Genomic DNA, 15,372 nt, shown 5'->3' on the forward strand with positions numbered 1-15,372 from the left:
AAAAAATATCCAAAAAAGGAAACATAGCCAATTTTCCGAGGATATTCAAATGAGAAAATAAGCCTGAGCCTCTCGGCCCTCAGTTGCTTACAAAACTGTTATTATTTTTATGCTGTAAATAAGATTATTGAGATGTAACGCATGCATAAGAGAGCATAACATAGTTTACAAACTAAATTATCTTTTCATTTTCTTCACGTGTGTTTGTTTTAGATATTTGTTGAATACAGAAACTAAATTTTATAAGCCAAGCTCTACATGTATGGTCCGTATGTACGTAATGGTTAGCTCTGATATTTAATCTATTTAGAAGTTTTAAAATTTTTCCTTCAACTGCAAACTCATAATAATGATTTCTATGAAAATGTGGAAGAATTACCAAATACCCCATTCTAATTTAAACCTAATAGAGGATGTTAACCTTAATTAAAGATCAGGGCTATTCGTTTTAAACCCCAAATAAAATTCAATGAAAAAAAGGCAAGTTTGCCAAAGGGATTTCCTATACCTTAACCTAACCTATCCGATTTAGGTACACCAGAGCCAAGGTGGTGATACAAGTTTCACGAAAGCAATGTGGAGGGAGATAATCCATCCTCTACCTTACTTAACCTAACCTAACTTATTTAGGTGCACCAGAGCCAAGGTGGTGAATACAAGTGTCACACGAGTAATGTCGAGGGGGATAGTCCATCCTGTACCTCACTTAACCTAACTTAACCTATTTAGGTGCACCAGAGCCAAGGTGGTGAATACAAGTGTCACGCCAGTAATGTCGAGGGGGATAGTCCTTCCTCTTCTATTAACCTTGATGTCATGTGTAAGCATTTTTGATTTTATATTGTAGTTTAAATTATTTCTAAAAGCGAAGCTTTTATATAATTTGGGTCGGTCAGTCCGTACGTCTGTCCGTATTTAACAAATAGGTCCTATTGTTAATTTAAGCATGTTAGAATTGTCTGATTTGAAACGTTGCATGATGGTTCCTATAACAGTTAGGTACAAAGTATTTTTTTATAACATTTTTCATTTTTTGTATGATATTATTGAGCACTGAATCCCCGTTTTTAATTGTTTGTTTGTTTCTTTGGGTGTGGTTAGATTAGGATATAATGAAAACTTGGTAGCCCCGCAGGGTTAGGACACCGCAGATATAGAACCCGCATAATTAGGGCCACCCGAAGTGGTTGGGCAAAGAAAAAATCTACCCAGCCCTTTTTTAATTTAAAAAAAATAATGGGTTTCCAGTGTTCGACAAATTTTTTGTGGAAAATCACCCTTTTTTTTGTTTAGTTGCTCCTATATGTGTGACGAACAAGGCCATGATGTACGGAGTATCAGAGAATGAAACTATACAACGTAAGTAGGAAACAGCTTATAGTGCCTTTAGAAAACGACGTCATACAATACAAATGACCAATGATAGGCCAGTATACATTTTACCATTGGTAAATTACAATGTATATTGGCCTATTATTGGTTATTTGTATTGTATGACGTCATTTTTTATTAGCCACAATAAGCTGCTTCCGTAAGTAGGCAAATTGATTTATTATTAGTAGGATCTAACACCAGATTTTGATGTTGATTTAATAAAGTTAAACTTGCAGTGGGCTAAAATAAAGATTCCCTCCTACCACCCACTTTATCCAATCTCCCCCTCTCCCACTGAATGAATGAACTGACCAATAAATGTTTGAGGTTATTTGAATTTAAGTCTTGGGTTGGCTTTAGTCCATATTTTTCAACGCAGAGCCTCTAGATGGTAGTTAAATATAGAGAAACATATCATTTAACAAAAAACCTTTAATATTGCTTTGTGTTGTAAATATTTTTCTTTGTTCCACTATGAATTTTGAATTTTTGCCTGACGTGTCTAAAGCAATAATGTCATCTAACAATTTTCCTCTAAATTGGTGTTCTGCTGGAACAGTATAGTTTTAAATTAGCTAGAATGTTTGAGTATTAAAATACCATAAGTATGATAAATTCTTTGCCTCTATTATATTATATTAACTCCTATCATACTTGATTTTTAAAGGGTGTCCACTACGTTTCAAGTTTTGTCAAACAAAGGGTGTCCCCAGATAAACTACGTTCCTAGTTTTACGAAACAACCAGAAGAAACATGAAAAAAATTATAGTACTTTGATCTTTGTAAAAAATACATCAAATTTATATGGCTAAAATGGACAGACAAACATTGTTAATCTTTGTACAGCAGATAAATATATGCAGAAACAATAGCACACTTTTTAGATTATGTAAACTAGTATTTTCATTTCCTACATTTTCCCTTTTATCTTTAGGGTTAAGGCAATGGGTGATAAATTGATTTACATTTGTATTATCCAATCAAGATTAAAGAAAAGTACCCATAGTTTTTAAATTAATGAATGAAATAATGTGTTTACATAACTTTTGGTACAAGTATATGCAACTGCTGAAAATAATTATTTTGTTTCAGTTGAATGTAAGATGAACTCCTTCCCCATGACGAACAAATTTTCTTGGTTTTTCAACAACTCCATGACTTCAGTTCTCATTGATGAGGTAATAGTTATTTCTCGCATCGTATTATAAACAGCTTTCCGCGGATATAGAATGTACTATTATTAGATTAAAACCAGTTTCTTTATCCCTGAGGTGCCGAAGGCATGGGCTAAAAAAATGGTTTTAATCTTATGACTGTACATTTTTATAATCGTAGTAAGCTGGATAAAATACGATGCTAGACATAGATTTTTCCTATGGATGAGAACCGGTTCCTATTGACCGGATTTGAATGAATACGAGAAAATTAAATTATAGAGCATCTAAGCTTTAATCAAACAAGGATAAGTTTGTCTACAGGTGACTTCTCCCCTACAATGAAGGGTCTTTGGCCCAATAGATTTGTTGAAATTTTTTTGGGCCATCTATAAAAATCTCTGTATTTTGTACAATTTAGGAAAATCTCAAAAATATACTGTATAAAGTCAGACTCTAAATTATTCTACCACCCAAAAAATTTAATGATACACAAAAAAAACTTTTTAATTAAACATTAATTAGCCATAATAAAAGAGAAAGAAAATATTATACAAAAATATATTTACATTAGCGCACCTACTCTTTAGCTGGGGCCAATATCCGTCCTTTCATTCGTTGTCACCCTTAGCTATCTCATTCAGTGGCCTGCAGAGGGTTTAGTCAAGTGAATATGCGAAGCTATCCCGAAAATTATTTTAACACTCCTTAAACCAAAGCATTTATTACAGAGAACCAGAGGAGTGTATTTTTAGTGTCACCAACCCACTTAAAAGTCAAACAATCGTCCTACGAATAAATTTATAGTATAGATGTATAAACAGACAACTACCTGAATCCCCATGTTAAGAAAAGAAAGAAAAAGTATATTATTATTATGATGTAAATTCTCATCCTAAGTTTTGTAAAGTAACTTTTTCATCTTGGAAATAACAACCTTTTTTTTCAAGGCTTTATACTAAAAAGGATAACAATATCCAGAAAAGCGAATCTATAAAAACCAGACATTCAAACGAACATTGACAATTTTAGTTTGTCATTACTTTCAAAATCTAATTTAATTGAAAAGTCTACACAAAATTATGTCAAAAAAATAACTGAAATTCAGGAATCTGGAAAAGAAATTACTTATATTTTAAAACATTATTATAGAGCTTTGCAAAAATGTGTCACCTTACTTTTTTGAGCAAAATATTTTGTTAAAAATGGAAACCAGATCAACTGAATCAGTAAAAAGTATCAACACTTGTAGAAAATTTTTATACAAAAAAAAAGATTGTTGTTGTTTAACTTAGGGATTATAAGGGATAAGACAATGAACATTAAATTAAGGTATATTCAACAAAATCGATAAACGATTGTCCCTTCTGTAGATTAAAAGTATTTGCAGAAAAGTTTGGACACTACAACCCTATCATGATTTAATACTTAAAGTAGCAAATTTTTTAAACCAACCAATGAGAGATCCTATTCATACAACTTTGGGTACCGATACAAAAAAAGTCCAAATCCCTCCGTCCCAGTGTTTAACAAACACCCAAGTAGAATCATTATCGCAGTTTTATTTCCCAATGGATTTAAAGAAAGAAAACTTTATGATAAAGTCCGCAATTATTCAGGGAGGGAGAAGCGACTGGACTCTAAATCATATTAGTCCATTTTTATAATCACATTCTCTTATTTGTTGGGTTTAAAACTTGGGGTAACTAATTGCACAGTATTCAAACTTTTCCGCAGAGAATTTTAATCTATAAATAGAATAATTTTGTTTCCTCTAATTGGGAGTGAAACATAATTTTTTTCAATTGTCTTATCATTTTCTTTTTTTAAGTTTAATTATTGTATATTTTGATAAGAGGGAATTCACCTGAGCTGGATCTTTAAATCATATTAGTGGTGAGCCAGATCGGGGTGAGCCAACTTTCCACCAATGAGAGCACAGCATTTTATAAAATGCCGCACTGTGATTGACTGAAATTCGGCGCACCCCGATCTGGCTCACCACTAAAATGATTTAAAGATCCAGCTCAGCTGTTCGTCACGGCGGATGGAATTTGAAAATCTATGAAATTAATCAACAAAAATGTTCTAAAAAGAAGTATAAAATTCTTAATTTTAATTTCAGTCAAAGTCGGAATCTGGGTCTGGTGTGAGCGTTCTAAGGTTTGTATCATTCTTGTTGGTAGGGCAGCTGCTCTATAACTATGACTAGTGTCTACGCCCCTAGCGTCTAAGGGCTCTGTGCTTTAAGAAAATAGCCAAAAACCATATTAATTTTGAAATAAATTATCCTATTACCATCCTAGGACCTGTGTGAAGCTTCCCTTTATCAATTGGTATAGTAGTTATCGATATCTAAGGCTACAGTCAAAAAACCTTACTACTTTATTTTATAGGACATGTCCGTCCATTCGCTCCTTAGACATCCGAATGTTCCCAGCTGGTATCAAAAATAAAAGTCTGCATCCCCTATTTATTAGCAGTCAGAGGTGAATTCTTAAATTTTTTTTGCCTCACTAAAATCAGTTTGCCCCAATCAAATTTTAGTTAGGCAAAATTATCCCCTCTAAATTTTTAGAGAGCCTCACTGATTTTAGTGGGGCAAACTGATTTTAGTGAGGCAATAGTTTTTTAAGAATTCACCTCTGATCTCTCCTTGACAGACTATTTATGTGGGACTCCCTTTTACCAATATGTCCTCTTAAAATTACTTTGTCTGTATGTCTGAGGTAGATTCTTAAAACAAATTGCCCCACTAATCGCTTAGTGGGGCAAAATTATTTTCGTGAAAAATCCACCAAAAGCACATAAAAAATCTACAAAAATTAAACAAAATCATAGAAGGGTTATGAACATAAGATTTTATTTAATTTTTGTAGATTTTTTATGTGATTTTGGAGGATTTTTCACGAAAACAATTTTGCCCCACTAAGCGATTAGTAGGGCAAATTTTTTTTTAAGAATCCACCTCTGTTCTATGTTTCTTGTGTAAATTCACTTGACCCATTAAGCATCATCCATGGAGGGAGGAGACATTGGACTGTTAATTATACTTGTACACAGTTTTAAAATTATCTTTTCTCATTCGTTGGCTTTTATAAAACTATTTAGCCGTTAGTAATCTTTGCCCTCAATAATTTTAGTCTACAGAAGAGGTACGTAAATTTTTGTCATAAATGGTAGTGAATATTATTGTCTTATCCCTTAAGATCCCTGAAATGTATACTTTATATCTACTTTAGGTACACGCCAAGATCTCACATGGAATTTGGTAGTCTCATTTGTGGAGCTGTCAATTCTGTTTCAGAAAATCCGTTTACCAAGCCATGTGTCTTCCATATCATACCAACAGGTAGCACCAGACATAGTTCACCAAGCCATGTGTCTTCCATATCATACCAACAGGTAGCACCAGACATAGTTCACCAAGCCATGTGTCTTCCATATCATACCAACAGGTAGCACCAGATATAGTTCACCAAGCCATGTGTCTTCCATATCATACCAACAGGTAGCACCAGACATAGTTCACCAAGCCATGTGTCTTCCATATCATACCAACAGGTAGCACCAGACATAGTTCACCAAGCCATGTGTCTTCCATATCATACCAACAGGTAGCACCAGACATAGTTCACCAAGCCATGTGTCTTCCATATCATACCAACAGGTAGCACCAGACATAGTTCACCAAGCCATGTGTCTTCCATAACATACCAACAGGTAGCACCAGACATAGTGGGGACAATGGGCTGTTTAATAGAATAGTCCCCAAAGTTTTATAATAACGTTTTCTTATTCGTAGGCTTAACAACTTTGGGGACTTTAGTGCATTTTAATTGGTTAGCTCATTAAGTTGAGTGTTTCAACTACTAATTTTAATCTACAGAAGGGGTAATTATGTGTATAATCATAGGGGATGTACATTAACTTCTTAGCCATTTTCTTATCCCTTTAGATCCCTGGACAGCACAACCAGCATCTTGCGTCGTCGGGGAGGGGATAGGTTCGAATCTCGGTCATGACAATGTCATAATTAAAGACGTTTAAAGTTGAATCTACTGCTGCCATGTCTGATGTGTATCATTTCTAGATAGATTAGAGGGAATGCCATGGTCAAAAACAGACTCAGCTCATTGGTATGCACAGTTAAAACTTTTTGACAAAATTTATTCAATCAAAGGGTTAATTGACTGCATCCTTGTTACCTATTGGAGTGCCTGGGATCTTAAGTGATCAGACAATAGACAATAAATTGATATACATAGTACATACCTAGCCAATAATGATAAATAGAATTGGCATTTCTATAGATATTAATCAGGACAAACACAAATGTTTCCTTGAAATGCAGCTATTTTACTTTTGTCATTAAAGACGACACCAATTAAAAAACGATATTTTAAAGGTAGGGTATTTGTTCTTGAATGAAGTGGGGTGTGGTTGTGACCCTTCGTTGTATAGCCCAAAACATACACTGGACTAAAGTTTTGAATGATGGGTTAAGCTGTTTGCTAGATCTTAATGAATATAAATTATAAATAAGCACAAAGGCATCTATCTACATTTCAGTATAAGATAATTCAAACTTGAGTACATGGAAATATTTTTGTTATCTTTTCTACTTAATATAAAAAAGATAAATTGTTCAATTCTATAAGAAGTTTATCTCTAAATATACTTTAATACAATTATAAAATTTCCGCTAGATGCATATATGAGTTTTAATTGAGAACTTTTATTTTTCTAAATTGTATATCTAATGTTTATTACAAAAAAAAAGACTGTTTATTGCATTATTTTTTTTTTATAATTTGCCCAAAAATTATGTTTAATCACAGTTTATATTTAAAATAGTTGTGAATTGAATATATTAAAAAATAAGAAAGTTTGTTTAGATCTTTGCTGTGATCGTTAAGAACTTAGTATACATCAGTTAGCACTGGGTTAGTTTTTGATGCATTTAATGCTAAATATATTTAAGAATTTGAATCATGGAAAGAAAACAACGTAGTGGGTTTCGTCGTAAGTAAATAAAATGTTCAAGATTGTCCCACAAGGTTAGAGCCACCCCGCAGAGGCTAGAAATAGGAAAAAGATACTGTAAAAATACAATCCGCTACTTCGTTTTCTTTCCATTATCAAAAAAGTTAAGTTAATTTAGTGATATAAATTGCATCGAGCTTAATGATATGTATAATGTATGTATATGTTTATATGGGCTTTTTCGGATATATTATACAGTATACACATGGTTTTACGGGATTTTTGGGCGGTCCCCCTCCCCATAAGTTCTAATCAAAGGGGCATTAGGGGCAATATCAAAAGCCTTGTTGTGGGCCAATCAATTCGTCTATTAGTATTTAACCGATGTCAAATTCTTAATCTAAGGTAAGGTTTCATACTTTTTTATACTATCCCTCCACTAGATTTTAATGGGGGCTCTACTAGTATATGCAATTGTAAGGTAAAATGGGGGTAGGGAGGTTTCTACACGCTTCAACAACCAAATGTAATTTTTGTGTACTTTTTTATGATAAATGTATTTATGACAATTGTACTTTCATGACAAATGTATTTATGATAAGTGTATTTATGAGAAATATTATTAAGCTGATTGTTTCTTATGCTCGGTCCAAGTCTATAGAAAAGAAACTCAAGTTCTTAGCTTATCATATTTTAGTCCTAGGTGTTTGCCAAAATATGCATTGTGGCAAATTGCTTTAAAACAGTATTGGAAAGTTTTAAAAAGATCTGACAATTCTTTCATTCCTCAAAATATCTATCTAATATATGACCCTGGTGTTTATATCCAAATTATAGAAAAGTTTCTTATTTTTAAAAACTTTACTCAATTTTGTATTAAATGTAGTTGATAATTATTCCGCTAGATGCCACTATAGTTTATACAAACTTTTGTTCAAAGAAACACTTGTATATTTATTTTATATGATGATTTAATTATAGTTTAAGAGAAATATTATAAATAAATATGATTATACAGCATGACCCTCAAAAAAGTATTTTTAAGCATCTGCAGCCCTTATTTCTCAATGAATTATAAAAAAATGCATATGTCCTTGTTCTCCATAGTATTCCACATAGGTAGATATAAAAATATTTTTTTTACCTCCATTAACACCGGAGATTTTTAGAGCTAAAGTTTTGAAAAAGTGACTGAGGAAAAAGTAACTTTTAACATGAAACGACTTTTTTAGCAAAATTAAGGTAGAAATCCTTTTTTTTTTGTTACTAGCAGAAACTTTATACAAAAATGAAATAAAAAATTTAGTTTTTGAGTAAAAAGCATTTTTTTACACATATTTTTTGAGTCTTTTTAGTTTAATGATATTTTGAAAAACTTACTTATTAGGCAAAATTTTTTAAGATTAAAAAACCAAATAAATCTTTATGAATATAGCAGGAAAATTGTTTTTGTTTCACAATCCTAACTTTAATAACAAAAAAGTTATGAAGAAAATAAAATTAAAACATAATGATTTTTTTGTCTAAAAAGCTTAATTAACCCCCTATTAAATTATTGAGATGTCAGAAAAGTAGGCGGAGCAACTGTCATAATTAATCCTTTTCTCAAATAAGGGTTAATAAATAACCTAAAATTTGCAAATAATCAATTCATTCAGTAGTATTTTTTGCCATTAAAAATTTATATTTTTTTGTGGAATAAAAAAGAAATAATTAGTTAACTTGTTTTTCTTTGTGTCTCATTATTCAGTTGCCAGAAAAACATAATATAACCATCCAAAAAATAAGAGAAACAAAAAAAAATTCTTTTTCTCAGTCACTTTTTCAAAACTTTAGCTCTAAAAATCTCCGGTGTTAATGGAGGTAAAAAAAATATTTTTATATCTACTTACGTGGAATACTATGGAGAACAAGGACATATGCATTTTTTTATAATTCATTGAGAAATAAGGGCTGCAGATACTTAAAAATACTTTTTTGAGGGTCATGCTGTATATGATTATTAAAATGTTATATATTAGAAAAGTATATTTTAGTAAAAAAAATTGGAAAACAGATATTGCTATAATCACATAATGACAATATGAACAAGAATTGTCAAACCATCTCCAATTGTAACTATTTTTTGAGCAATTAACTGCATTTAAACTAGTAGCAAGTTATTGACTAACTATCTATCTATCTATATATCTTTTACTTTTAATCCTAGGGCTCCCAGAGACCCCTAGTGACTTTACTGCAGAGAATATTACTGAAACAGAACTATCTATCTATCTGTATGTCTATCTATCTCTCTCTCTTTCTATCTATGTATCTATTTATTCTAGGACCCCCAGAGACCTCTAGTTACTGTGCTTCTGAAAATATAACTGAAACAGAACTATCTTTCTATCTATCTATCTATCTATCCTAGGGCCCCCAGAGACCCCTAGTGACTTTACTCCTGAAAATATAACTGAAACAGAACTATCTGTCTATCTAATATCTACCTATCTATCTATCCTAGGGCCCCCAGAGACCCCTAGTGACTGTAATGCTGAGAATATTACTGAAACAGAACTATCTTTATATCTATCTATCTATCTATCTACCTATCTATCTATCCTAGGGCCCCCAGAGACCCCTAGTGACTGTATTGCTGAGAATATTACTGAAACAGAACTATCTATCTATCTATCCTAGGGCCCCCAGAGACCCCTAGTGACTGTACTGCTGAGAATATTACTGAAACAGAACTATCTTTCTATCTATCTATCTATCTATCCTAGGGCCCCCAGAGACCCCTAGTGACTGTACTGCTGAGAATATAACTGAAACAGAACTATCTTTCTATCTATCTATCTATCTATCTATCCTAGGGCCCCCAGATACCCCTAGTGACTGTACTGCTGAGAATATTACTGAAACAGAACTATCTTTCTATCTATCTATCTATCTATCCTAGGTCCCCCAGAGACCCCTAGTGACTGTACTCCTGAAAATATAACTGAAACAGAACTATCTTTCTATCTATCTGTCTATCTATCTATCTATCCTAGGGCCCCCAGAGACCCCTAGTGACTGTACTGCTGAGAATATTACTGAAACAGAAATGGTGACCGCGTGTAAATTGGGTTATTCAGGTAAAAATATGAATTAGAAATGAACAAAAAAAGATAAATGACGGGAGGGGTGTGTGTGTATCCAGCGCCCTGACAAAATTAAGGAGGGTGGATACACCACCCTTGACAATCGTCTAAACCCCCCCTAAAACAGCAATAGGAAACCGCTCTAACAATAAAATCAAAAACCTCTTGTTACCTTTATTACATCCAAATTAATTTTTTTTGGTAAGTTGGTGTCAAAATATTCTCTTGCTAAACCAAGTGCACGCCACTGTTTTATCATTTAATAAAAGTAGATTAGATTAAAGAATTTCCAGAGAATTCAGATATGCAATCGGTTTTATTGTAGACCTCTTATTTTTGAAGTAATTTAAGTTTTTAAAAAAATAATTAAGTCAATCTTTAATTTGACACCTTACTTTTAAAATTCTGTTGAGTAATTATTGAAAAAATCTATTTTTTTAACCTTGGTTTAATAAAAACTTTAAACCTAAATATTTTCTCAAACAGACATAAAAAATATGGGTTCATATATACCTTTAGGACCAGAAAAATATTACGAATCCATTCTAAGCAAAATTGAAAAAGTTTTTAAAAAATTTTAATAAAAAATATAAAATATAAAACGATTGCTTATCTGAATTCTCTGGAAAATTTTACATCTATTACTTACTAAAAGCACCGACTAGCTATTCTAAATAAAAAGCAAAAAAGTTAAGAGGCCTTCTTTAAGATCAATGGCAGGTGCGTGCAGTATACATTTTAATTGACCAATGGTATGCCAGTATAACTTCATTTTTTTTGGCACTATAAAAAGCTTCCCATAAAGTATTTTATATTTTTTCATCACGGTGTTATCTTTTAAAATTTCTTTATTTATTGCAGGTGGGCTGCCCCAAAAGCTGCACGTTCTTGTTTTTAGAGCAGACACTGGTGTTAGTGTTGTCAATATGTCAGGTAGGTCACATTACTAGATTATACCGTTCTTCATCACTAAATAAAATTAACAGGATCTGTGGCTGTCTGTCTGCCTGTCACGAAGGATTTTGTTAAACGCTGACTCGATATGGTTTTCTTTACAATGTAGCTTCTCATAGGCAATGGAAATGTTTATAACAACCCTCCGAATATAAATCACCCCCAATTTAATACCCCTCCAAATGTTGTTTTACCTTTTTCTTTTGAAACTAGTGCCCCGGCCTAGAAGCGTCTAGCGGCACAGCCGCTAATATACACCAAAGAACTATTTCCTAGAAGTTGACTTTTAACCTGTAAAAAAGTGGTGTGCATCCATTTACGTAAAGTGTTTCATGTCTAGTGTTTTTGTATTAAAATCTAATATATGAAGAAAAAAAACGTTCTGTAACCATGTTCGGCCCGATCCCCACAGAGCTCTTCTCATAAATACCTAACCTAACATTAAGATGATAACAAATTCTATTTCTTTCTACTTCCTCCAAAATGACTTCTAATCTGTAAAAAGTAGGGTGTATTTATTTCCGCATGTAATAATCCGCATAGAGTTTCATATTTGCAATAAGTTGAGGGCCAAGCAAATGGATGTTTTTTTTTATAGATGAATTGTGTTTTTTCGTTCAAACTATTTTGACCAATTTTTGACCACAGAATTGTCAACCATTTTACCTAACCTAACATAAACCACCCGTTTGTTTTTAGTGCATAAGTTATTTTAAGGGAAGCCGCTTTGAATATGTTTGATGACGTTATACAGTGTGTTTTTTTTATGAGAACTTTTTTGAAAGCAATTTTACCCCACTTATAGTTATCAGAATTTAATGATTAATGGCTTATTTTCTTCGTTTTTATAACCATTTATAGAACATCAAAAAAATATTTAAGTTTTTATTAAAAAAGTGCAGAAAAATCAAAAATTCAAAACTTAGGTGTCAACATCTAAAAATGGTTTTAGCGCATTTTTCTCATGCTCGAATCTTCTACCCTTTGCAAGAATGGATGCAAAACGCTTCAAAGTTGATATACAGAGTTAAAAATTGATACAAATACTTTTAGGGACATGTACTAGAACATATCAAAGTTTGAAGGCCATATCTCAACCAAGGAGGGAGTACTGGCCCCGCAAAGTCGACTACTGAAAATCCAATTTTTTTCTTGCAAAGGGTAGAAGATTTGAGCTTAAGAAAAATGCGCTAAAACCATTTTTAGATGTGACACCCAAGTTTTGAATTTTTGATTTTACTGTACTTTTTAGATAAAAACTGAAATATTTTTTTGATGTCTTATAAATGGTTATAAAAAACGAAGAAAATAAGCCGTTAATCATTAAATTCTGATAACTATAAGTGGGGTAAAATTGCTTTCAAAAAAGTTCTCATAAAAAAACACACTGTACATTTACAGTATTGATCGTACACCACCCTAGAAAGTATGAGTATTGATATATTATTGCTTGGATGTTGCACCAGATTTTCATGTAAACCGATGCTCGCAGCTAGATAAATAAAAACGATACACTCCACCCATCCCCGTTATCCCTTTCCTCCTACTGGATGAATGAACTGACTAATAAATTGAGCAAGCTAAATTGATATAAAATTTTGCCCTGTCAATGTATCCACGTATATCCTATATCCATTAGTATGAGAGACTAGGACACAAAAGTTTTATAAATGAAAATCTAATTTCAAACTTTGTTTGTAAAATATATGTATTTCCGATAGGATCCCTTAAATCAATTTTGGACCAACTAAACCCCCTGCTGGTGAGGTAATAGGTTCGATTCTTCGTTTAGACTTAATAATAATTAATTACTTAAAAAATGTACCTACTGTTGCTATATTATAACTTGTTAGAGTAGAAGAGATATGTACATTCACAGCGGAAGGGACAGCGGAAAGTGTCATGTGTGACGTCATAAAAACAGGTCTAAAAAGTAAGCATGAGAGGAGAAGTGGAAAGGAAGTCCCTAAAAAAGAAATTGACACTTTTATATAACCTAACCTAATAATTTTAAATTAACCCTCTTAAAAGATGTGTTTATGTGTAAGGGTGGGGGGTTAGTGTGTTCCAATTTGTATATGTGGGAAATTACCCATTTTCCAACTATGTGGATTTACCGCACAGATTATGTGGTTTAAACATAATTAAATTATTTAATTTCTTTTATTTACAGCTTACACTTTTAAAACTATAAGAAAATTATATTTTTTGTAGCAAATTATAATTATTGATCATATATTAGTGGTTGAAACGTTTGATTTTTAACCCTTAATGAAACATATTTTTATTCACCCCAAAGTTGAAAAGCTAACGAATAAGAAAACGTTCTTATAAAACTTTGGGGACTAGTGTAATGAATAGCTTATTTTCGCCTCTCTCTCTGGTTAAGCGTCTCTTTTATGTTTATTGTCATTCTTGTTTTTAGTAGCAAAGCTACTCTACAATCAAGGTATCCGTTCGTATGTCACTCTGTCTCAACATAATCTAGATTACACGTTTTTGTGGTTTTAAAAAATATTTCTTTCATTTTACTACATTAGTACATATATTTCTTACTTAAATCAGGTTTCTGTTTATTTTCAATATTACATTTTATTGTTCTATTTTCTTCCAACTCCTTCTTATGAATTAATAGTCCTTTATGTTTTAAAACTTGAACAGGTTTAACAACCTGAGTCCCATCTGCACTGACATATTAATGGTAGAAACCATGTCTAACATCTTTAGTTTTGACGCGGTGTTTAAGTAAGATTCAAAATTATCACCTTCCATCGAATGCTCTAATTGTTAAAATACTGTCGCGGCTCTTTATATGTGACTAAACAAAACAAGAATCTAGTAATTCCTTTTAAACTGGACAAAATGTTTTTTTTCTTCTGATTGATCATCTAGAGTCATAAATCTATTGCAGAAGATTATATGGTTTTAGTTGCTGGAGAGAGGTTGAAACCAGCCTTTATATTGTGTCTGATTGGCCATCTAAAGTTATAAATCTATTACTGAAAATTATATTTTTAGTTGCTGGTGAGAGGTTGAAACCTGCCTTCATACAGATCACAGATTTAGACGAAGGAAATTGATGCATATAACATGGATTTTATTTTTTTTTAAATAATAAATATGGTAGGATGTTTATAGGTCTGTCTGCACTGTATGATCTTGCTAACCGCTAAATCAACGTAATATATTTCAAGTAAAGTTAATCTTACATAAGACCAGAGTGGACAAACGCATGAGTGTTGATTAAGTATTTCTATACAGATTAGGTTAGGTCAAGCTATGAATGTACAAATAAGCCCCCCGCAAGGGCTAGGCATTAAAAAACCTAAAAGAAGGTCTAAAATAGGTTAGTTAGGTTAAGTGTCCACTCCTGCGTTTGTCCACTCCTGCGTTTGGGACTCCTGTGTTTGTCATAGGACCTATTAAGATTAGTTGTTCAACACTTTCAGTTTGTACAAACCAATCTAATCCCCCAAAGTTTTTAAAGTCAGCGAATAAGATAAAGTTTTTTTTTTGTTTGGTTACCTTTGTAATTTATATACCATCCCAAAGTCCCCTCTCTGCATAAGACCTACTACTAATATGGCAGCATCTAAAATTTAAAAGGTAAATGTAAAAGGAAAAGAACCAATATGTTGGTCTAAAAGTTGCTCTACAAACCCACAAACAAATTAAATTATTATTAGCAACTTTGAAGTGATGCTCAGAGGATGTATCACTGTGTCTTTCCGTCTGCCCCTCTGTCCTTCTGTCTGTCTGTCTGTCTGTCCCGCTG

General features: G+C 32.4%; 1 protein-coding gene across 1 annotated transcript in view; it reads left to right on the forward strand.

The window, feature by feature from the left end:
* LOC145331741 (nephrin-like) overlaps positions 1 to 14,703 on the forward strand; it is a 103,458-nt gene extending 88,755 nt beyond the window's left edge. Inside the window, exons 18-25 of the mRNA XM_080176574.1 lie at positions 730 to 820; positions 1,294 to 1,359; positions 2,468 to 2,553; positions 4,655 to 4,692; positions 5,772 to 5,881; positions 10,554 to 10,637; positions 11,505 to 11,576; positions 14,616 to 14,703. Of these exons, the coding sequence (XP_080032700.1) occupies positions 730 to 820; positions 1,294 to 1,359; positions 2,468 to 2,553; positions 4,655 to 4,692; positions 5,772 to 5,881; positions 10,554 to 10,637; positions 11,505 to 11,576; positions 14,616 to 14,677 (609 nt within the window). The 3' untranslated portion in view covers positions 14,678 to 14,703. The remainder of the gene's footprint in view (positions 1 to 729; positions 821 to 1,293; positions 1,360 to 2,467; positions 2,554 to 4,654; positions 4,693 to 5,771; positions 5,882 to 10,553; positions 10,638 to 11,504; positions 11,577 to 14,615) is intronic.
* The last annotated feature ends 669 nt before the right edge of the window (positions 14,704 to 15,372 follow it).

The sequence above is a fragment of the Acartia tonsa genome, chromosome 11 (assembly GCF_053477335.1).
Source record: "Acartia tonsa isolate MP-2025a chromosome 11, ASM5347733v1, whole genome shotgun sequence".
Lineage (NCBI taxonomy): Eukaryota > Metazoa > Arthropoda > Copepoda > Calanoida > Acartiidae > Acartia > Acartia tonsa.